The sequence below is a fragment of the Parasteatoda tepidariorum genome, chromosome 3 (genome assembly GCF_982258835.1).
Source record: "Parasteatoda tepidariorum strain Cologne lab strain chromosome 3, Ptep-v5.0, whole genome shotgun sequence".
Classification (NCBI taxonomy): Eukaryota; Metazoa; Arthropoda; class Arachnida; order Araneae; family Theridiidae; genus Parasteatoda; species Parasteatoda tepidariorum.
The window spans coordinates 59,497,169-59,522,201 of NC_141757.1; the positions used below are offsets into that span (position 1 = coordinate 59,497,169).

A 25,033-nucleotide genomic window follows, 5' to 3' on the forward strand; every position below is an offset into this window, starting at 1 on the left:
AACATATTTTTTTTGTGTTTTGAGGGGCATACATCGTTACTGTAACGTACTCTGTCAAAATGTAAAACTTCGAAGGTTACCATTTACTCATTTCTAAGAATTCCATTTTCTTAAAAAATTTTCACAATTTGATCATCACGTTTTGTGCTTTTATTAAGGCGCGGAGTAGCATCATAAACATCAACAGTAAAATATAGCACTATACTTGTGAAACATTTCAATTATATCCTTTAATATCCAAGACCAAGTATCCATTTTTGAATAGGACATGCAATACCTAAACGGCAATCTCTATTGTCTTCAGTGTTCTTTTCTTGGGTTAAATTCAGTGCACGCAGTCTAAATGAAGACTCTAATAAAATGGATGCGGAACACAATCGTGGAGTATTTTACAACTTTCTTTCATAATGGGAAGACTGGGTTATTTTGATGGCTCATAAATATGCAAATAAACACACTGAAAGAATAGGTACTTCTTCAACACCAGAGTAATGTCTTGTACTTCATAAACTTCCCTCTCCTTGTATGAACGAGATCCGAAAGTCTGCCACTATGGTCTGAGACTTTTATTGGAAATGGTGAATTTTTTTTTCTTGTTTGAGGTAACGGTCAAAAACCGCAATTGATCAACAATTCTGTTTTGTGTCTACTACTTTAAAAAACGTTGTTTTGACAGGTATGCTTTTGATAAACTATTTATTTGCTTTTTTTTAGTAATGCTGTTTTTAACTAAAATCATGTTTTTGAACTAGTTCAAACTATTTAAGCGATTCGGGTCAAATTTGTTTAATAAAAGGAATATAGTTAAGGAAACATCTTTAAGTCAATGCAGTTGTAGTGGTTTTTTCCTTAAAAGAAATAGTTTAAAAAAACTATTTTTGTTTATTTATCATGCAGATAAGACCACCCTTTTAGTGCAAAGGTGGGCAGTAATTGTTTAGACTGATCATTAGTCTATTTTGGAATGTGTATCAGACTTGTATTTGTCACCGAAGACGAATAATAGCCATACACTTAACATATAGTACCATGTATGAAAGAAAATTAATGAAATAAACATAAATGAGGAAGTATAGTTATTTTATGTATAATAGAACAACATTTAAATTAATCAATTAAAACTCAGTTATTACACATTGTTAGTTTAAATAAATTATTGAATTTTGAAAATTCATATTCTTGAATTTATTATGATATAATCGAGTAGGTATATGTGAATTGAAAAAAAATTATGAAGAAGCAGTAAATGTTTAGTATGCAAATTGATCTTTAATAACAGGTCAAATATCTAATACGTAGTTACCGTATACGTAATCTAACATAATACTGTTTAAAGTGAGCTAAATTCTTTTTTTTTTCAAGTTTTCCAGCTGCTGTTAACATTACCGCATGATTATCAATAAATTATTAATGTTATGTATTCCCTGATGAACAAAATCTTTATAAGTCAAAAAATGTTAAAGCATACATTTTGCAATCACATAAAAGATTCGACAAAATATTCCATCAAAAAGCGTGAGTAGTTGACAACTATGATATAATACCCAAAAAAGTTCGTAAATACTTATAAATATTATATTATCTACAGTTTTAACACATTGTCTACAGTTTTAACACAAGTCACGTTGTAATACGATTTGGAAAACGTAAAATTTTTATTATATGCAATCTTTGCAATAACACAAAAGTTTAGAAATTGGCAGCAATTTTTCTCCTGCTTTGCAAGAAATTAAAAAAATACCACTTCATTTTTTCCTTGTTTTTGGAATGCAAAATATTCGAGATTACACCAAGACCTGCTAAATGTTAATAGAGCAGAAATTTACACATGTAATCTCTTACAGGCCTGATTTATTAAAAATTAAGCGAAAATAGCGGATGTAAAACTTTAATTAATGTTAATTATAGAAAATCTCCTAATTTTGTGTTTTCTAATATAAGAAAAAGCGGTAAGTAAGATGGAAAAGAGTAAAACTGGTATTAAATTCATTTCATTTATATATTCGGGAGGTGCAAAATAAGTTCGTACTATATTTAATGATAAACTTTTCATCTCTTATTTGCTTTTGTCTCCAGTTAATATATACAATTAGTCCCAAATACGTATTATAAGTGAAATCTGGCTGTCAAGGTGATTTAATTATTATTATTATTTTTTTTTTGAAAATCAGTTAAAATGGAATGATTTTCATATCGGTTTTTGCTCTTCTCCGTCTCGATGTATCAGCCTTATAAGAATCATAGAATTTCCAGATTTGCCAACATTTAAGGCAAGTATGCCAACTGCAGAGCTTTCTGCAGAAGTTTCAGTAAATTGATGGCGAATGAAATAACAAAGCTAGTAGAATAAGGATAATTAAGTCCACTCTTTGAAAGAGTCACCGCTATATAACTGCTGTAAAGTTGTTTTTAATATGATACTTTGAATTTTCAATATATAGTGGTTAAAAAATTACATAAAAATGAAAAATACTAGCTAACTAATAATAATGGTAACCAAATTAAAAATAAATTTTGTTACCACTAGAAAATATTTTTTTACAATGCGAAGCAATTTGGCATCTCTGTTAAAGTGGTACCAAATTTTATAAATTAATGTTTGGATTAAAATGGCATTGACTACCACGACACTTGAAAAATTCTATGACATAGTCCCACTAAGTATGCTGCGTAAACTTCCAGGTTAACAGCCCTGATTATGGATACATATTAAAACTGTCTATAGCCACATACCCATTCATCATCATCATCAATATTTATCTGGGCGCCTGGGGCCGTTAGCGGCCTTTTTCCCATTCGTCTTGAATTGTGATATTTAGGGTGGTTCTTTCTGGTAATTGGAATGCAATCGGAGTAAAAGGAATTTAAATATTTTGAATATTAGATAAAATTACGTCACTACAAATGTAAGCTGCCATCGGCCTGAGTTTTATGTCTTCTCTTAAGTTTTCAAAAGTAAAAATTTCGTTGAATCCTGCGGTGTCACAATTTATGGTTTTTTCAAAAAATCTGAAATTTAACTTTGCAATATGATGATCTAAAAAATCTATGTTGAGGTCGCGATGCATGTTTTTATTTCGGATAAACCATCTTGCTTTTGTTATTTTCCTGAGGATTTTGTTCTGGCATGTTTTGAGTGCCCCATTAACTTACTACGGATTTTTTGTAGTTTGAGAAAATATTTTCCTAGTGGTATCATATGTAAAGTATTATTATTCCAATAAATTCAAGATAAAATTTCATCCACCACTGCATATATAATTTAAACAAATATATTAAAAGCTTTACAGTCAAATGTTCTTTAAATCTGATGAAAAGTTTATAAAAATTATCTTTGTTTTTAATTTTACTGCTTTAATTATCAATGAAAAATTTTATTTGCAAACATTTTAAATGTTGGAGTGTATAGTCAGGAAAATAGACTATAGGAGTTTAGACGCCACTGTATATACAAATGATCTGATAAGCATGTTGTATTTTTAAATGCTAGTGATAGAACATAATAGAATTGTCCAACTAATAGTTCCCCTATGCTTTTACTCTTTGAACATTTCGTTACACACCTTCGTAATTTCAAGTTTTTAAATCTTATACCTTTTACAAAGCAAAGCAGAAAGTATCAAAGAATTGAACATCCTAAACAACGGCAGAGGTTACGATTTTTCAACACACATTTTTGACATTTTTCAAATAGTCAAACAGTAATTTTAGAAAATATATTATTTCATTCACTAATTTGGTGTCAAGCTGTGGTGGCTCCAGGGATAGAGAATTCGCCTTCCAATGAGGTGATCCGGGTTCGAATCCCAGCGATGGCTAATCAATACGAACTCTCGCACCGACCACAGTGAGGTAAAATATCATCAGTGGTATACAGATGTGGTTAGAGTCCCCTTTCCGTCCAGCTAACCGTGGGAGGTTTTTGTGGTTTTCCTCTCCTTGTAAAGCAAATGCGAGTTTGTTCCATCAAAAAGTTCCACACAAAGGCAAATTTATCCCAATACTTGATTCAGGAAATCCTTTGTCTTCAGTATTGGGTTCAAAATTACAAGGTTGAACAGTAGTTGTCATTAAAGTTAAGTTGAACATTAGTAGTCGTAAACCCAAAATTGGGTCGGGTGTTCAACGACAGTTATAAAATAAAATAGTTTAAAAAAAGAAGCAACTGAGTTGTGAGATTTTTCAATGACCTTTACCCACTTGTTGAAGACGAAAATGTTTAAAATGAATACTTTGAAAATCATAAAAATATTTTTTAACTGGGGAGAGTTGGACAAATATTCTGAAATATACCTAGCTCTATTTTATTATTTATTATAAAGAGAAATTGAGATCAACTACATTGTTACTTACTTATTTTGAAGAAAGTCATTATCTAGAGAAAATATGGATATAAAACTTTTTTGGTCACGACTTAAGACTGGAAATAAGATCATTCTAGGTCATTATTTAAGTATGCAAAAATTTGAGGAAAATAAGTAAGTTTTTAGGTATAGAAAGAAACAACTGATAATATACAGATATATTTAGCATGAAATTTTAATTTTCAGCCCAGAGCTTTCAGAATTTTATAAAATTAATAAATACATAAAAATAATTTTTAAAATGTTATGTACAGTAAGCAAACTAAAAATAAAAAAAGGACTACCCTGAATAACTTTTGATCTAATGATCGGATCTTCGCGTTGTAGGACTTTATGGTTCGAAGCGATGACCTGAAATATGCTAATTGACTTTGCACTGACGATATTCTAAGTTACGAAATTTGATAGAAATACATACTTTTTCTGAATAAACACATTTTTATTTTGACGGATTAGGATTTCTAAGCCCTAAAATATAGGGTGCAGCGCAATCTGGGGTATATAAACTAAACTTAGTGGCGTGTCAGCCTATAAAGTGCAAATGCCTACTGAGCTATCACAGTTTTTTTTTAACCTTTGGCCCGGGGGTGCAGGAGCAGATGTTCCGGTTGGATTGTCAACGTGGAACTCTCAGTGTTTAGTTTCCAAGCATGCTTGGTACTCATTTTATAGACCCACTGAAGGGATGAAAGGCTGAGTCAAACGGGCCCGACCCGAGGATCGAACCCAGACCTGTGGCACGAGAACGCGAAGCTCTACCACTCAACAATCAATCAAGGCATCAATCTGGGAAATATGGTCTCAATAATTTGGACAAGAGAAATTTTGAAATGAAGAGACATTTTTTAAATTCCGATTTTGAACGATTTAGAGCAAATTTCGAATTTTACCATTTAAAATTAATTCTTTAAATTAATGTAAAAAATACAATTCAAAATTTTTTCGACTAATATTAGATAAAATAATAAAGAGTAATGAATATTTACTAAAAGTTATTTGATTTCTTTTTTCGCATATAACTATCAGAAACAAATTTTATATAGGATAAACAAATTTTATAATTCTGTGCAAAAAGTTTTCGATTCGCTAAAAAAGTTTTCGAGAAATGAAATACATCAAAGTAAAAATTAAAATTAAGAATTTCAAATTTGGACCTCTCTTCTGACCAAACTATTGAGACCAAACTATTGAGCGGTTCGTTGAACTCTGGATTGAAAAATCGCATACGGAGAGAATTAATTATTGCTATTTAAGCAAGCTCATCTGTTAAACACTGCTATTTAAACAAATGAGCCATTGTTTTCGATGTGTTTTCAAACGCTGAAAGGAATAAGACCTAATATAAGAGTGACCTACTAGTTAAGAGTCTACTACTTATTATCTACTAGTTAAGTGGTCTACTACTTATAAGAGTTTTACGTATAATAAGTGTAATTCTGTACTTGCATATGTTTACGCATCTAACATTGCTATGTTAACTAGAGAGGCAAATAAAAAGCTTATATATTTCTCACTCTGCATTGAATAAAACCAAATACGAGGTTTGCTATTTATATTTCTGGCCTTGGCAACAGTAAGTGTTGCTAGGTGACCGCAGACGATTATAATCGAAAGTTTGATATTTTTAAACATAAATTCAGCAGACGATTTACCATTATAGCTTCATTTGTGTTGTTGACAGTAAATTGAAAAGTTCTTCTCCTTCAAAATATGGAATTGAATCGTGAACATTTTCGTGCCATTATTTTTCATAGCTTTCGACGTGGATTGTCAAGACAAGAGTGCTTCGATGAACTTAATTCTTTATTCAGCGATAAAGCGCCATCCTACAGCACTGTAAAAAATTGGTATAACGAATTTAATCGTGGTCGATGTTCGATCCAGGACGAATCCCGTGCAGGTCGTCCGAAATCAGTTGTTGTGCCAGAAAAGATCGATGCTGTGCGTGAACTGATAAAGCAAGATCGTCATGTGACATACCGTGAGATAGAGGCGTCTTTGGACATTAGTATGACTAGCATCAATAAAATATTGCATGAACATTTGAGCGTAAAAAAAAATTTGTTCGCGTTGGATCCCGCATAATCTGACAAACGCTCAAAAAAAGGCTCGTGTCGATTGGTGCAAGGAAATGTTGGAAAAATACGTTCAAGGTACATCAAAGGCTGTGTATAAAATCTACACAGGTCGCGAATCATGGATCTATGCATATGAGCCGGAAACAAAACAGCAATCAATTGTATGGGTCTTCCAAGACGAGGCAAAACCAACAAAAGTTGTTCGAGGAAGAAGCACATCGAAACAAATGATTGCCTGTTTCTTCGGCATTAACGGTCATGTGGCAACAGTGGCGTTAGAGCAACGCAGGACGGTCAATTCTGAATGGTACACGACCATTTGTTTGCCAGAAGTCATCGGAGAAATTCGAAAAAAGCAGAAGAACAGGCGAATCATTCTTCATCATGACAATGCGAGCTCTCACACATCGACTCAAACAAAGGCATTTCTGACGGAGCGAAAGATCGAACTGATGGGTCATCCGTCGTACAGCGCTGATTTGGCACCCAATGACTTCTTCTTATTCCCACACATCAAAAATAAATTACGTGGACAACGATTTTCGACCCCCGAAGAAGCGGTTGATGCATTCAAAACGCATGTTTTGGAGTTACCTCAATCGGACTGGAAAAAGTGCCTTGAGAATTGGCTCAAACGCATGCAAAAGTGTATTGATCATCATGGAGAATATTTTGAAAAACAATAAAACCAATTTCGATCCTACATATTTGTTTTTTCATTATTTGGCCAGAAATATAAATAGCAACCCTCGTATGAATAGGAAAATTGGGTCAGGAATTGCAATGATTTTTATATATAAAAGTACTATATCAGACTTAGAGTTATTTACACTTTTACCATTGATGCTAGATGCTATTTGCTATTTACTAGTAATAACTTTTGAAACCCGTAATTATAATTCATATTCAATCAATAATACACTATTTATTTAATAATATGCTTATTTAAATGGAATAAATAGGAAATTCAATTAAATAAATATTGAAATAAAGTAATATAAATTGCGAAATGAATTTTTATCGAAGTAAACAAAAAATGCTTATTTTTTAAATAGCTATTTTAAAAAAAATGCATAATACAAAATAAATAAATAAAAACTGAGCCTGAAGCCCCTTCAGCACTATGATTTTTATTGTCAGACATAAATCCTAATTTTAAAATTATAATAGATAAAACTATTAAAAATTTCATTCTTCATATTAAATATTTTCAAAATAATTAGTTGTCGTTCTTTGTTTAACATGTTCAGCATTACTAATGAATCTCAAGGTTTGGTCAACAACAAAAAAAATCTATCATTTATAATTCTATAAATAAAATACTAAGTATCGCTTCTCTAGATAGCATTTTCAAGAATGTAAATGTATTCACTTCAAAAATGATACTTTTTACACATTAAAATCTATGCAACTTGCCAACTACTATTAGACCATTTGACTTAAGTTTAGTTTTATTCGATTCAATGGGGAAAAAAATTCATATTTAGCGTAATCCCATGTAAATGTGTGCCTAATATGTACATAATACAATGCGTAAATATGTACAAGTACAAAACTGTACTTTCTGTACATTAAGTCAGTTATAAATTTTAAATTATCAATCCGATAATTTCGTGTTTTGTCTGATTCGATTAACGTCAACAATACTTAATTTACCAAAAAGCAATATTTAAATATCTATTTCTTTTACAAAACCCGATGCACCACGTCCTACGATTTTTTACCACGTATTAAGAATAGGGTTTGAAAAGAATAGTTTAACGTAGGTCATATATTTCCTTTTTAGGATCTCCAGATTTTGACAATTTTTAAACTATCTATCCTATAATACAACAATGAAAACATTTAATATAATATGTTAAAGGAACAATCACCATGTAGTTTTATACGCTATTAAGTTTTTCTTAAACAATGACTTTTTCAATCCTAGATTCAAAAAAGGGAGAATTATGAAGATAAGTAGTTGTTATGGAATGATAAATATCATTTATCTATCTTGGTTCATTGTGCCTATCAACTGCTGCTATTGGCCTAATATACGTAAGTCTAAAATAATATATCATTTCATTCTCCAAATCTATCTTATGTTTGTTGTCATTTCAGCAATTTACGTAAATCATGCAATGAAAATTTTAACTATTTTATGAATTTTTTATGCTCAGAAATTATATTCTAGGAATCATTTAACATCAGTCTGCTTTGCTCTGTGGTAAAAAAGTAATACTCGTTTGTTATTCTTTTATCAAACCCGATGTTAACCATACTTATATAAATAATGAAAGACGTAGTGGTATTTACTTGATTAAAAAACTTCATTCGCTTCAGATTAAAAATAAAAATCGACAAGTTTCAAGCCCTCAAAAATAAGCCCCCATTTTAGAGACTTGCCAGACGTGAATGAAAAGAGACAAAAGTGATTTGAAATATAAAATGCAAAAGTTGCCAACGAGAAATGGAAAATAAAGGTGAGAAAAAAAACTAGAAAATCCTCTTTAGTCGAGAGAGAGAGAGAGGATAAAAATAAATAGGAAAAACAAAACAAGAAAAAACACGGTTTCTGAGAGAGGAGAATCAGGGTAAAATGCATTTCCACGCGCTATGCAGAAGTGGTGAGGAACTAATGTCGTTAAAAAGGGAATCAGCCTTCATATGAGAAAAACAAGATCATCATAGATGATAGAACATCAAGATGAACGAATTGACGAAATTAAATTAATGACCAAGATTCCAACAATGGGCAGCTATTGACATTTTCTCGAATTCTTGATATCGGTCATATCTATGTCCCATCAAGTAATATATTACCGGTTCAGTTTCTTAGGATTATTTATATAATAGTAGTGGTATTTAGTCTAAATCAAATGAATCATAAGTCAGCTGTGAGTAAATAAGCTAAATCTTTTTAACCATGCTTTTCAAATAATAAATTTAAATATTTTTGTGCAATCAACCTTTGAATAACAATATCTAAGAATAGTACAATTCGGAGGTTGAGGCTCTATATTTACTTTCTATTGTATTCAGTAGTAATGCAATGCATATTTTAAAAGAGATCGTGAAATTTGGTTTTTGATTTAATAAAGGTGTGACTCTCACATTTGAAAAACTTTTTTTTTTCTTTTTATCATATGTTGGTTAAATTAACATTGAATCACATAAGGTAAATATATATTTATTTGTTGTTTGCTTTTGTGAGAAATTTTGATTTGAACTTATGTGACCTTTACTTAACTGCATTATATTATTCAATCCAGATCAATTCGTGCAGGAAAAGTTTCTTATGAAATTATACAGATTTTTTTTCTTCTTCTTTTCTCTATTCTTTTTCAATATTCCCACGGATGTGATGAAGCATTATCCACGGCAGCTTAAATGAGTCAAAATTTTCAGTGAGTATAGTTTTGATACATTTCTTGTGGGAAGTAAGCGAACACAATTTTTTTTTAAAATTGAAAGTGAAACCGTTTATTATATTTTTCGGACGTGACAAACTAAACGGAAATGCAGCTGAAACGGAATGGTGAATTTACTTCAACAAGGATGTTCATTAACACGCGGATACTGCTTAAATTGGCGTACTAAAAGGTTTGATTGGCCTTTCAAAGAATGCAGTGTTTCTTTTTAATGTATTTAATCATTTTTCTTTTTATTCAATCAACTACAGTTCCAATATTGAACTGATAGTTGATTGGTTAAACAAATTTCTATTTATCGGCATTCTTTACTTCATTTCAAGAAATGAATAACAGTATTAAATTATATCATGAGTTGCTTGAAGATCATTAGCATACGTCAATGATGTGTAGAATTTTGAAGCTTTAATTTCTATGACCCCCTTGGCCCACAGTGGGCTGTAGCGGGAATATGTTTACTTTAATGGTGTGCAGAGAAGAAGGCAAAGAGGGCAACGCACATTTCCTCAAAACCTTTGTTTTTAGGAAACATGTATATACTGCTAAGGAATTAACACTAGAAAGACTGAAATATCTATATTGCCCAAAAGCAGTCAAAATGACTGCACTGTGAAAAAGTAACTAATGTATACAAAAATTTATTTAAAATTAATTTTTAATATTTTTGATATTATTTTCATTTATATAACAAGTTATTAGTAAATATAAACAATAAAGAAAATGATATGTTGTACAAAAAGTCACCAAATTCTAAGAAAATGTGTCATCATTGTTTTTCTAATTGAAATCAAAAAGCAGTCAAAATGACTTCCTTAGGCAATCTAGTGTTAAACCAAATAGTTTTTCTTACGTACTTTGTCCTTTCGCAGAAAATGAAATTAAAATCAAGTTTATAATTTTTACTAATATGGAAAACTCATCTTTTATTCTTTCTTTTCGTCTTTATCTTGTTTAATCTTGAATAGTGTTGAAAATGTAATCTAAACGAGTGCACTGCACATTTTAATGAAAACATGCAAATCATTTAATAACACACATTAGAATGAAAAAAATTTAGTTCCAATCATCAATGTTAAAATTTAAAAAGCATATCCATTTTATTTTTTAAAAAAACTATAAATTAAATTTATAACCGTAAAGGTTTACTTAAAATTAAATAAACAGATAAATAAATAAAAATAAATAAATAAGTTAGGTAGTAGCTGAATAATTATTTATTTCCATTATAAAAAAGTTTTTTAACCGATAAACATTTGACTCAAGCAAAATATTTTGTTATAAATAAGTATAAGACGTCTTGCGCAATAGAGTTATTACACATTATTTATTTTAGAGAATTATAATACAAAATTCTTAAATCTATCTAAATTTGAAATTTTTATTTCTTTCGCTGTCTTCATTTATTTATTTTTCTTTTTAAATTTTAATAAATATTTTCCTGTTGAGAAAATTAATTCGCTCTTTTTTATTAGGCAAGAGATTACCAGAGTCACGGAAAAGATTATCATATTTTAAGTATTCTAACAATTTATAAAAAGTTCATCCGTTTGGTTTTGATTTACAAGTTTGCACGAAACAAATTATTCTATTTTTATCAGATCGTTATCTTGAATAGTGTCAAAGAAAAATTTTACTAATCCACAATCGGTACAAATTTGATTTTAATATGTTTTGAAATTGTTTTGTTCAAAAAAGGGCTGCATTCTTGAAATTTTATACTTACATCTCAATTGCATTGTTTCTGTCCCAAATATCAGCAAACAAAACTTTATTCAAACAACTTAAATACTCATAAAAGCGACTAATGTAAAACAATGTACTGAGTTTACCATTCAAAATTGACGAAATCACTGAAACTTTCGATGTCCAAATTGTTTGTCATCAAATCATTATTTCTGAAATAAGATGTTTATTTGGTTTTTAAGGGACATCATAGTTATTTAAATGATGCCGAAATAACAATAAAATAAAATAATGATTTCTATTTTAATATTTTTACATTGTTTTCCCGAACAAAAAAATAACTGAAGCGTTTAGGAGAGAAGAATACCGCTTTATGTGAAATTCCACATAAAGCCGTATATAATATAACTATTGGAAGGTACTATACACATTTGTATTGTCGTTTTTGACTTGCGAACAAATTTTCAATGATAATTTAAGGACTTTACTTTAAAAAAAACTACTATGAATATTTATAATTCTAACAGAAATAAAGTTATTTATTATAATAATTATAGGAGATACCCTAATTATTTATGTTCACATCAATATTATATGAATATTTCAAAATATAAAATTAGCAATTTAAAACTTCAAATATTGGATAAAAAATTTCAAATAATTTATGCTTAAAAATTAAAATGGTTGATATAAATATAAAATTTCAATTTAAGTTAAGTTTTTAAAAATAATACTTTATTTACTATACTGATATAGCATAGAATTAAACTAGATCAACATAGTTTGTCAATATTTTTGTTGAAAATCACTCTAGATTTATGTAATTTAGTGCTTCGGGAAAATTTTATTCTCAAATTTTCTGTACGTATTTACATATGTACATATTACCTATGTTCTCTACATATTATTATATTAATTTTCAATGATAATTTAAGGACTTTATTTAAAAAAAACTACTATGAATATTTATAATTCTAACAGAAATAAAGTGATTTATTATAATAATTATAGAAGATACCCTAATTATTTATGCTCTCTTCAATATTATATGAATATTTCAAAATATAAAATTAACAATTTAAAACTTCAAATATTGGATAAAAAATTTCAAATAATTTATGTTTAAAAATTAAAATGGTTGATATAAATATAAAATTTCGATTTAAGTTAAGTTTTTAAAAATAATATTTTATTTACTATACTGATATAGCATAGAATTAAAGTAGATAAACATAGTTTGTCAATATTTTTGTTGAAAATCACTCTAGATTTATGTAATTTAGTGCTTCGGGAAAATTTTATTCTCAAATTTTCTGTACATATTTACATATGTACATATTACCTATGTTCTCTACATATTATTATATTAATTTTCAATGATAATTTAAGGACTTTATTTTAAAAAAAACTTCTATGAATATTTATAATTCTAACAGAAGTAGAGTTATTTATTATAATAATTGTAGAAAATACCCTAATTATTTATGTTCTCTTCAATATTACATGAATATTTTAAAATATAAAATTAACAATTTAAAACTTCAAATATTGGATAAAAATTTTTAAATAATTTATGTTTAAAAATTAAAAAGGTTGATATAAATATAAAATTTCGATAAAAGTTAAGATTTTAAAAATCATATTTTACTCATTATACTATCGATAACTGTTATAGCATAGAATTTAACTAGATCAACATAGTTTGTCGAAATTTTTGTTGAAACTCACTCTAGATTAATATATAGTGCTTCGGGAAAATTTTATTCTCAGATTTTCTCTAGATATATACAGGCCAGGGCTCGAAAAACCGCCCGTCCTCGGCGGTCAAAAATTTTCCGCGGACAACGAATTTCTCGAATCAGACGTCCGCGCGGACGGCCATTTTCCCGTTAATGTTCGTGATACACTTTCAATTTTTGTTATCCTACAAGAGTCTAGAGCCTCACTTCTAAAATGACCCTCTAATCTAGAAATTCCGTACAGCAACATACTGCGCATGGTGGATTGATGCTTTCTCCGTCTGGAAATACTGCAGCAGTTGAAAGGGACTTTTCAGCAATGAACTTACAAAAAAAACACATTACGTAAGCGTTAAATACAATTATGAACATCCACCTAAATGGAAAATCCTTTTCAGATTTCTGTGCAGAAACCTCTGTAAATCATAGGCTTGATTGTGGAACTGGCAAACGTCATATTTGATTCATTTAAAAAACGCAGTATCCTCGGATATTTTGACATTTAAGATAACTTGACCTTTGTCATTTAAATTATTTCATAAAAGAAATAAATTATTTCATGAAATAAATATTAGGTTTTACTATTAGTAACCTAGTATATCTTTTATTACTGTATAATGTAATCCTAGTAGCTACTAATTCATAGTGTAATTTATATAAATTTTTGTAATAAATAAGAAAAAATATTATTTTTGTTTACTTAGAAGCGACGTGTTAGTTTCGAAGGAGGACGGGTACATTGTTGGACAAGCCGTCCTCGGGGAAGGGTAAAATTTCTGAGTTTTTTCTAGCCCTGCTACAGGCGTATATGGGTACAGTACAGTAATGGGTAAAACTTCTACGGAAATATATTTGTAGTCATTGCAGATTCATTTAAAAATTGATTAAAAAAGTTTGTCTGATTGTTAATCTTTTTACAGATAGATGAAGCTTGATGGAAAAAAAATATACCGGTCTATAATAGTTTGGAACTTAGAAAATAGTAACTTATCGACTCTGTAACTGCTAAAAAAGCAATAATCAGCTCAAGCATTTAAAGCAGATGAAGCTTTTTAAAAAAAACATATTTTTTAATGCAATTATTTGTTTAGATAGCAATAACAGCATAATTATTTCAGAAAATTTGTAATTTTTAGAAGAATAACGTATGTTTATAACGTATAGTACCAAATAAAAAATCTTAAGATTAAATAGTTAATTTTCCTCGACTTGGTGTTAGTTTGAAGTTTTTTTAAAACTCGTTTTATTGTTTATTATAATAGCTCATAAGTTTATAATAGCTCAGCAGCAATGCAATGCAGATATTAGAAGAAATCGTGAAATTTCATTTTAGATTTAATAAAGGTGTGACTCTCACATATGAAATTTTTTTTTCTTTTTATCATATATTGGTTAAATTAACATTGAATCACATAAGGCAAATATATATTTATTTGTTGTTTGCTTTTGTGAGAAATTTTGATTTGAACTTATGTGACCTTTACTTAACTGCATTATATTATTCAATCCAGATCAATTCGTGCAGGAAAAGTTTCTTATGAAATTATACAGATTTTTTTTCTTCTTCTTTTCTCTATTCTTTTTCAATATTCCCACGGATGTGATGAAGCATTATCCACGGCAGCTTAAATGAGTCAAAATTTTCAGTGAGTATAGTTTTGACACATTTCTTGTGGGAAGTAAACAAACACAAATTTTTTTAAATAAAAAGTGAAACCGTTTATTATATTTTTCGGACGTGACAAACTAAACGGAAATGCAGCTGAAACAGAATGGTGAATTTACTTCAAGGATGTTCATTAACACGCGGAAACTGCTTAAAATGGCGTACTAAAAGTGTGATTGGCCTTTCAAAGAATGCAGTGTTTCTTTTTAATGTATTTAAAAAAAATTTCTTTTTAATCAATTAACTATCAGTTCCAATATTAAATTGATAGTTGATTGATTAATGAAATGTCTATTTATCGATATTACTTCATTTCAAAAAATGAATAACAGCTTTAAATAATATCATGAGTTACTTGAAGATCATGCGTCAATGGTGTTTAGAATTGTGAAGCTCTGTGACCCCCTTGGCCCTCAATGGGCTGTTGCGGGAATGTGTTTACTTTAATTGTGTGCAGAGAAGAAGGCAAAGATGGCAATGCACATTGGCTCAAAGCCTTTGGTTTTAGGAACCATACATACGTTACTAAGACATTAAACCAAAAAAAAAATTCTTATATATTTTTTTTCCTTTTGCACAGAATTAAATTAAAATCAAAGTTAAAATTTTAACTATTATGGAAAACTCATCTTTTATTCTTCCTTTTTGTCTTTATCTTGTTTAATCTTGAATAGTGTTGAAAATGTAATATAAATGAGTGCACTGCACATTTTAATAAAAGGATGCACATCATTTAATAACACACATTAAAATGAAAAAAATTTAGTTCAATCATCTATATTAAAATTTGAAAAGCATAAATATTTTATTCAATATATATATATATATATATATATATATATATATATATATATATATATTGAATTTAAAACCATGAAGGTTTACTTGAAATTAAATAAACAAATGAATAAATAAGATAAATAGTACCTGAATAATTATAAATTTCTGTGACAAAAAAGTTTTTTAACAGATAAACATTTGACTCAAGCAAAATATTTTATTATAAATAAGTATAAAACGTTTTGTGCAATATATTGTATTCCATATCATTTATTTTAGCGAATTGTAATACAAAATTCTTAAATCTTTATAAATTTGAAATTTTTCCTTATTTCTATATCTTTATTTATTTATTATTTTTTTAAAAAATTTAAGCAAATATTTTCCTGTTGAGAAAATTAATTCGTTCTGCTGAATTTGAGAAATTGTAAATAAGTGTTTATAAATATATCTATTAAATATATTTATTAAGGGTTACAAAAAAATTCTAACTCTCAAGCCCCTGTGAATCTTCTACGGAACCCTAGGGCTCTTCGGAACACGTTTTGAAAGCCGCTGAGTTAGGAAAATGACCGAGGATAACTAATTTTTAATATTTTATGTCAATGAAAATTATTTCTGCAATAATTTCCTGGAAAATATATATAAATAGAGTATGAAAGAAAAACATAACTTTTTTACAAGAAAAAAAAAACTTATAGCATTTTAAATAATTTTTTTAATTTTCTTGAAACGATTACGCTGTGCCAAAAATCCAAATTCAGTCAATGAAAAATAAAAAAAGAACGAAGAAAAAAACGAGAATTTCCTTTTGTCTATTCTTTAGGCAAAAGATTACCAGAGTCACAGAAAAGATTCTCATATTTTAAGTATTTTAACTATTTATAAAAATTCATCCGTTTTGTTTTGATTTTCAAGTTGTACGAAACAAATTATTTTAATTTTATCAGATCGTTATCTTGAATAGTATCAAGGAAACATTTTGCTATTCCACAATCGGTGCAAATTTGATTTTGATAGGTTTTGAAATTCTTTTGTTCAAAAAGGGCTGCATTCTTGAAATTTTATAGTTACATGTCAATTGCATTGTTCCTGTCCCAAATATCAACAAACGAAATATTATTCACAGTTTAAACGCTTACAAAGCGACTAATGTTGTTCAAAATTGTCAAAATCACTGAAACTTTCGATGTCCAAATCATTTGTCACCAAATCATTATTTCTGAATGTAGATGTTTATTTGGCTTTTGGGGGACATCAAAGTTATTTAAATGATGCCGAAATAACAATAAAATAAAATAATGATTTCTATAGTAATATTTTTACATTGTTCTCCGGAGCAAAAATTAACTGAAACATTTAGGAGAGAAGAATACCGCTCTATGTGAAATTCCATATAAAGCGGCATATAATATAACTACTGGAAGGTACAATACGCATTTGTATTGTCGTTTTTGACTTGTGAACAAATTTTCAATGATAATTTAAAGACTTTACTTTAAAAAAAACTTCTATGAATATTTATAATTCTAACAGAAGTAGAGTTATTTATTATAATAATTATAGAAAATACCCTAATTATTTTTGTTCACATCAATATTATATGAAATTTTAAAACATAAAATTAACAATTTATAACGTCAAATATTGGATAAAAAATTTCAAATAATTTGTGCTTAAAAATTAAAAAGGCTGATATAAATATAAAAATTTTTGGTTTAAGTTAAGTTTTTAGAAATCATATTTTATTTATTATACTATCGATTATTGTTATAGCATAAAATTAAACTAGATCAGCATAGTTTGTCAATATTTTTGTCGATACTCACACTAGATTGCAGTCTAGAATTTGGTTCTTCGCAGTGTCTAGAATTCAGAAGAGTCGTCTGGAATTTAGTGCTTTAGTGCTGCACGTCTAGAATTTAGTGCTTCGGGAAAATTTCATTCTCAGATTTTCTGTAAATACAGGCATATATCATTGCACAGAAAAAAGGTTCAAACTTTTGCAGAAATAGATCTTTTATCATTGTAGATTCATTTAAAAATTGATTAAAAAAGTTTGTCTGATTGTTAATCTTTTTACAAATAAATGAAGCTTAATGAAAAAAATATATTTACATGGTCTATAATATTTCGTGACTTAGAAAATAATAACTTATTGATTCTGTAACTGCTCAGAAAACAATAATCAGTTCAAGCATTTAAAGCAGGTGAATCTTTTTAAAAAGAGGAAATTTTTTATTGCCATTATTTGCTTAGATAGCAATAATACCATAATTATTTCTTCAAAAAATTTGTAATCTCTATAAGAATAACGTATGTTTTAGGAAGTACTAAATAAAAAATCTTAGGATAAAATAATTAATTTTCCTCGAGTTGGTGTTAGTTTGAAGATGAAACTCGTTATAATGCTGATTATAGCATTTTTTTTTTAATGAAAAATTGTATTTCTTTCTTTGTTTTCGCACATTTAATATCCATTCCCCTCTGAAAAAAAAGCAAAATTTAGCATGGAGAAATTCTAAGCATTTATCCCTCTATTATTTCACGAATATACACTTATTATCACCGAAACAAAAGCATAATTTTTTTTCAAATGTGAACTGTTAGTTTTTCATTATTTTCAAGCTGAAAATTAAAAAGTGAAGAAGCGGCTATTAAAATTACAGTATATATCGAATATAGCAGTCGTACCTGTACATTTATACTTTCTTTAAAGTGATTTTTTTAAATGATATAAATATTTTATTTTGAAAACATGAGTATTAATTACGAAAAAAGAAAGAAAAATGAAGTCAGAGTAAATGCTTAAAAGAGCGAGCAATAATGACATATCATAGAAATACATTAAAAAAAATAGGAATGAACACCCAGGCACAACTTTTTCTTTAATTATAGTTTATAAATAGAAATATTTAATTCTGTGCTTATTTATCAGTTTCGACAAAACCATTAGTCTTATCTCGTATTATCTTATTAAAGGCAAAGAGCCATGGTGGGTGTGTGAAAGCTTGAATAAGTTTCTTGTCCATCGATCTGACTGGGGAGCCAAGGAACCAACAGGAGTACTCCAGTGCCTACCAGGCCCAGTGGAATATATTATTATTCACCACACAGTCACTCCCTCCTGCACTTCTTTCACAGAATGCTCAAAATCTATGAGAACAATACAACTACAGCACCAGAAGGATAACAGTAAGAAAAATTTTATTATACTTTTAATTATAATATAGAGGAGGATGAGTAATCAACGTCCTCAATTTATAGGGTGCTCACTAAAATTTCAATTCAAATTCTGAACTTTCGATTTCTTGTAACTTTCGGTTGTCTAACACTTCTAAATAAAAAAAGGTGTATAGGCATAGCAAGTGGCCATGCACAATAAGATTAGACAGTTTACAGCGCCACTTGACAGAAAATTACGGTATTAGCGTTCGTTTCTATCTCGAAAACGGTACAATATGTGAGATACAAAGCTGTAGAATATCATCGATTTAGTAAATATATATACCTTGTAAAAATTAATGCAAAAACGAAAAACGCTCAATTTTTTTTTTTTTTTTACGTGATGAAGTTGATAAAAGAACTGCAGCTTGATTAAGCTAAAGAACTTAACTCATCAGTTGTATAGAACGCAGTTGGTGAATATGATTACGAGATAAAACTATTTCAAGTAGGGATAGAATAAAAATTTTGTTCAGGGTTTAACTTAGATTGGGAAGAGAAGTAACAAAAGCTCTTTTTCTTAGATTGTACTTTTCTGGTTACCATAGCAGTAGACAGCATCAGACTTTGTGATGGGAGGAGTTCTTTGGTTAGACAGACAATAGTTTTCATGGAGTACCTTTATTACTAACAATTAATATTTTACAATTGTGTTGCAGGTATTATACAGGTATGATGCAATAATTAAGTGGTTTTTCCGCTTAAGACCATTTCGTCAATTCACAATTGTTTCATAAACAAATAAATGCGTTTTTAAGTATTATTTTCTTAGAATTAATCTTTAGAAAATGTTTATTCATTATAAATCAACGATTTTATGCAACTTTGCAAATCACTTTTTTTTTATATCTCTTATCATTTTGGAGACTCTATCAACTCTATCAATTATCTCTTATCAACTCTAAGTGTACCACCACCGGATAATGCAATAAGGGATCTTTCATTGTGGCACATTGCTACTTAACTATGTTTGATATGAACTAAATGTAACTTGATAGAAACTGAAACATCACAAAATCTGATAATCAAAATGCCAATTAGAGCAAAGAGAATAAAAATAATTAAAGCTAACGGTTTGTCGGATAGGACTGAAAACTGGTTAAAACTAAGTGAGAGTAATAGAATTGAATTAAGATTGTTAGACAATTATGAAAAACTTTGTTAATGACTTTAAATCTAATTATTTTCAGATAGACCTAATTTATCAGATTTTGCTAACGTTCTTAATTCTCAACAAGATATTCATTTGTCGTTTCTAATTTGCACGTTCGAATAAAAAATTGACACCGTGGAGACAGCGTAACTCAAAAAATTTAATTTTTGTAGATTTTTCTAAATCAAAATAAAAAAAGGGATTAGCTTTTTAAGGATAGTCGCGAAAAAGATGTATATATCAACGATTCGAATAAAAAATATTGTCAAAGATTTATAAGAATTTTTTTATGAATATTTAGATAATATTATAAAATTGAGTAAGATATCAACGATTCAAATAAAAAATATTATCAAAGATTTATAGGAATTTTTTTTATGAATAATTAGATAATATTATAAAATTGAGCAAGATATCAACGATTCAAATAAAAAATATTTTTGAAGATTTATAGGAATTTTTTTTATGAATATTTAGATAATATTATAAAATTGAGTAAGATATCAACGATTCAAATAAAAAATATTTTCAAAGATTTATAAGAATTTTTTTATGAATATTTAGATAATATTATAAAATTGAGTAAGATATCAACGATTCAAATAAAAAATATTTTCAAAGATTTATAAGAATTTTTTTATGAATATTTAGATAATATTATAAAATTGAGTAAGATATCAACGATTCAAATAAAAAATATTGTTAAAGATTTATAGGAATTTTTTTTATGAGTAATTAGATAATATGCATTATAAAATTGAGTAAGCCACTCAGACACACAACCTAGTGAAATTTAGAGCAATCATATAATCATGCAATTATATAATTAATCCATCATATAATAATATAATAAATGATATAATCACATAAATTTTTCCTTTTAGAATGGCTAGACATAGGTTACCATTTTGTGATCGGAGGAGATGGTCATGTCTACGAAGGTCGACCGTGGTACAAAGTTGGAGCTCATACAAAATATCACAATAAAAAATCTATTGGTATTGCTCTGATTGGAGATTTTGATAAAGAAGCACCAGATCCATCTATGCTAGACCTTATACCGAAAATTGCATGGTGTGGCGTGGAAAAAGTAAGTTAAATCAATACGCCAATTTCTTATAGCATAATTAATTTTAAAGAAAGTAGCAATAAAATTAGTAATTTTTAAAAAGTGCAGAGTATGGGTTTATCGGATTGAAAATAAATCGGTATGTCTAAAAAGGTTTAAACTTAAAAACCAAAATTCCAAATTTATTTTTTTCGTTAATTTTTCTTTTCAAAGTTTTCATATGATTTAGCCACTATAAACATGGTTTAAAACAGATTTGTATTGGAGCAACGTTGTTACAAAGTTCACAATTCTCTTTTCTGAAAATAAAACTTATTTAAAATCAAAGCCGATAGCAACACAACAAATCATTCAATTGTTTTTTATTTATAGATATTTGCATAATCTAGTTATTATTTATTTTTAAAAAAAAAACATGTAAGTGAATGTTGAATCCTCAGAAGATTCCGAATACATTTAAAAGTATATCATTTTACTAAATATTCAAATTTCTGAAATCTCACTCGATTGAAATTTCAAAATGCGATTTATGTAATAAAAAAAGACTATGTTCATTATAAATGCTTTATTAACGTCCGATATATAGTAAGAAATTCAGGATCATGGTTTAAAGTATCGGCACTTTGGGTGCATTTTACAAAATCCATTTTTACCGCAAAATACTTCCCCGCAACTTGTACGGAAATACTTATTTACTGAGAGTGATTCAGTGATTTTACCGTAATTATTACTGCAAAAAGACGGTGTATCAGATTTTTTGTTCTGTAACATGTCGTGGAGAAAATAAATTTTACTGCAAAAAGTACCGGCTCCTTGAGTGCCAGTACTTTTTACCGTAATTTGATCTGAAATTTTTGTTGCTTTGTAGATGCATCTGAAACAAGGGTCGCATGGGGTTTAAAAAGTAAAAGAAGTTGGGTCTAATTTTACCATTTACAAGACGAGAATTATTACTAGTTTACATTTTAGAGTATCAAATACTGATGATGTTTCAATGTAATGTATTTGATGAAGTATCTGCTTTTTGGCACCTTCCTCTTCATCTGTGGTTGACTACCAGTGGCGATGAAGCAGTGATATCGAGAAACTGAAAGCGATGTAACAATATAAGATATGCAAAAGAAATTTTTTACAATATATACAAGTTTAAAAAAAAATGGGGAAAATCATCTCACTTATCCTCAAGGACATAATAATGAAATAAATTGTATAAATAAGAAAACAATTTTTTTGCAATTTTTATCACTTCCCGTAACGGAAAAATAAAGGAAAGGAAAGATAAAGGGGGGGCGGGAATTATGTTGAACAAGGAGTAAACCAAAACTTTGTTGTCTTCTGTGAAATTTAGAATTTTTCCATTTCAATATTTAGTAACTCAAGTAGTTTTAAGAAAGTTCACGTAGCTTTAAGTTAAGTAGTTTTAAGAAGTTCAAGTAGTCAAGTAATTTTAGTAGTTCAATATTAGTAAAGTATTCAATGATTAGTTATAATGTGGAAAGAAAAATAATACTGGATTCTGCATTTTAAATTTTTTAGTATTCGTAAAACAAAAGGGTAAACCTAAGTTGGGCGTCTTATGTCCACTAAGGCTACTATACTAGGGTCTATATGTCTAATTCAGGGGCTCTAATGTCTACCACAGAACTCCACATTATGGATAGGGCTTATTATTTATTTATATATTTTTATTTATTTACTTTTATTTATTTATTTTTATTTATTTATTTATTTACTTTTATTTATTTATTTTTATTTATTTATTTATTTATTTTTATTTATTTATTTGTTTTGGTGGAGCTGACAGAGAAGCTTATTTTTATAAAGTCTACTGCAAACTATCAAGTTAAGTCAAAAATCATTGCGTTTTTTTTCGTTTTTTTTCGTGCAACATATTGAAGTAGTGCAGTTTCTGATATTCTTGAAGCATTTGCAACAATAATTTTTACATCATTGATAGCTGACCATTTAAGCTTCATCGTATATAAAGAAAAAATTTAACTGTTTTGATGAGTTTTAAAGATTAGATAGTTGAACATGGAAACTCAAAGTGCTGCCATATTTTACTATTTTACTTTAGTCGAAGGAAAATCGTGTATCAAGCTTGTGAAAAATTACGTCAAGTTTACGATGACAATGCTCTACATGAATATCAATGCCAAAACTGGCTCAAAAAATTTCAAGCTGGTGATTTTTATTAGAAAGATGCTCCTCGTTTAGGAGGGCCTTCTCGGATTTATGATGACACAATAACGGCATTGATCCAGTCAAACTCACATTACATGACACGAGAGATTGTAGAGACATTGAAAATCAGTCAAAAAAGTCTCAACGTCCATCTAAGGAAACTGGGTTACGTAAGCAAGCTCGAAATTTGGGCTCCTCACGAATTCGAATAAGTTCATTCGACGGCACGAATAAGCACCTGCCATATGCACTTTCCTTTACAAACTATGAAGTGTAATGTAGGTCACTGAAAGCACTTGTTGAAATATCCAGTATAGTGACATTTAGATACGTTAAGCTAGAAAATTGTTTTGTAAAAACTATTTTAATTAAATTAAAGCTATAATCTGGTAGGAGATTTTTGAACGATGAAATATTGTTGTTCATTTCAATTTTCATGTTAGGTTTTATCGATGTAATAATAAATAAGTACTGATGTGATATGATTTAAATTGGTTTATAACACTAAATAAAATGAAAATTATTTGTTTTTCACTCAATGAAATAGCCGAAAGCGGAAAAAAGTTATAAAAATCTTCTCGCCGGAGATTTTTGCTCGCCAATGAATCGATGACAAGTGCTTTAGTTATTTGGAGAACAAATCAAAGTTTCATAAAAATTGCCTCTTGTGCTTCATTAAATTATTAAACAAATATATAAATGATATCTGTAAAAATATTTAAAAGATAATTTAAAATATAGAATTTTTTTATAGGGGTATTTGAGAAGTGATTTCAAGGTAATCGCTCATAGAGATGCTTATTGTACAACCTGTCCCGGAGATGCTCTTTATAAAATCATTAAAACATGGCCGCGGTTTCCTAAAAAAGTTCCAATTCCGTCATACACATGTGATGTTACAGAGGCACCAACAACTGAAGCTGCCACAACAGCAGCGCCCACTACGGAAGCTCCAACTACTGCAGCACCTACTACTGCAGCACCTACTACAGCAGCTCCTACTACTGCAGCACCTACTACAGAAGCTCCTACTACTCTAGCTCCAACAGAAGCTCCAACAACATCAATAGCTGCCACTGAAAAGCCAAAGGAAACTGCACCTAAACCTATTACCAAAATCGTTTATGTGGTGTTTCCACAACAACAACAGAAATATCTCCCTCAACAGAAATATCAGTCCTCTTGGCAAAAAAATCCATGGTTGCCACCTTGGGAATGGGAATGGAAATAAATTAAATAAAATGACTAAACCAGTAAAAGCAACTAAAAAGTATTAATGACTGTTAAAGTAATCGTAATTATTTGCGCTGATTTCAGTTTATGGTGACTTTGTTTCAATTTTTGTCGTAATAAATACAAATTACCAACGTATGAATAAACAACGTATGGTGGGCGGAGCTTAACTGTTTCGTTTTTATAATGGTTTTTCGATGCTCTTTCGACAAAAGAAAATAAAAAAAGCCACAGTTTGAATGCCTAATGATAATTTTGAACTATACATGCCATCCTGACGTAAAGAATTGTCTTGGCTTTAGAACGGTCAAATAACTTAAATATTTCAAAGGTTATTAAACTTTTTTAAAAATACCTTATTCTAATTCTTTGCTAATTTTCATGAGCCGAGATTATGCAGTATCAGAGAAAGTTTTTAAATATTAAAAAATTAGACCACAAACGCT

At 28.8% G+C, this 25,033-nt stretch overlaps 1 protein-coding gene across 1 annotated transcript; it reads left to right on the forward strand.

The window, feature by feature from the left end:
• The first annotated feature begins 478 nt into the window (after positions 1-478).
• Positions 479-24,757, forward strand: LOC107450360 (peptidoglycan recognition protein). The gene is made up of 5 exons (XM_071185462.2): positions 479-676; positions 8,373-8,482; positions 18,706-18,918; positions 20,986-21,191; positions 24,109-24,757. Exons 2-5 carry the CDS (start codon positions 8,392-8,394, stop codon positions 24,583-24,585), a joined length of 987 nt encoding a protein of 328 aa, XP_071041563.2. The 5' UTR covers positions 479-676; positions 8,373-8,391; the 3' UTR covers positions 24,586-24,757.
• The last annotated feature ends 276 nt before the right edge of the window (positions 24,758-25,033 follow it).

Coding starts and splice junctions, on each gene's coding strand:
- LOC107450360 (XM_071185462.2), top strand. CDS start 8,392: ATGAAGATAAGTAGTTGTTATGGAATGATAAATATCATTTATCTATCT. Junction 18,919..20,985: donor ACAGCACCAGAAGGATAACA/GTAAGAAAAATT, acceptor TTTTCCTTTTAG/AATGGCTAGACATAGGTTAC. Junction 21,192..24,108: donor CATGGTGTGGCGTGGAAAAA/GTAAGTTAAATC, acceptor ATTTTTTTATAG/GGGTATTTGAGAAGTGATTT.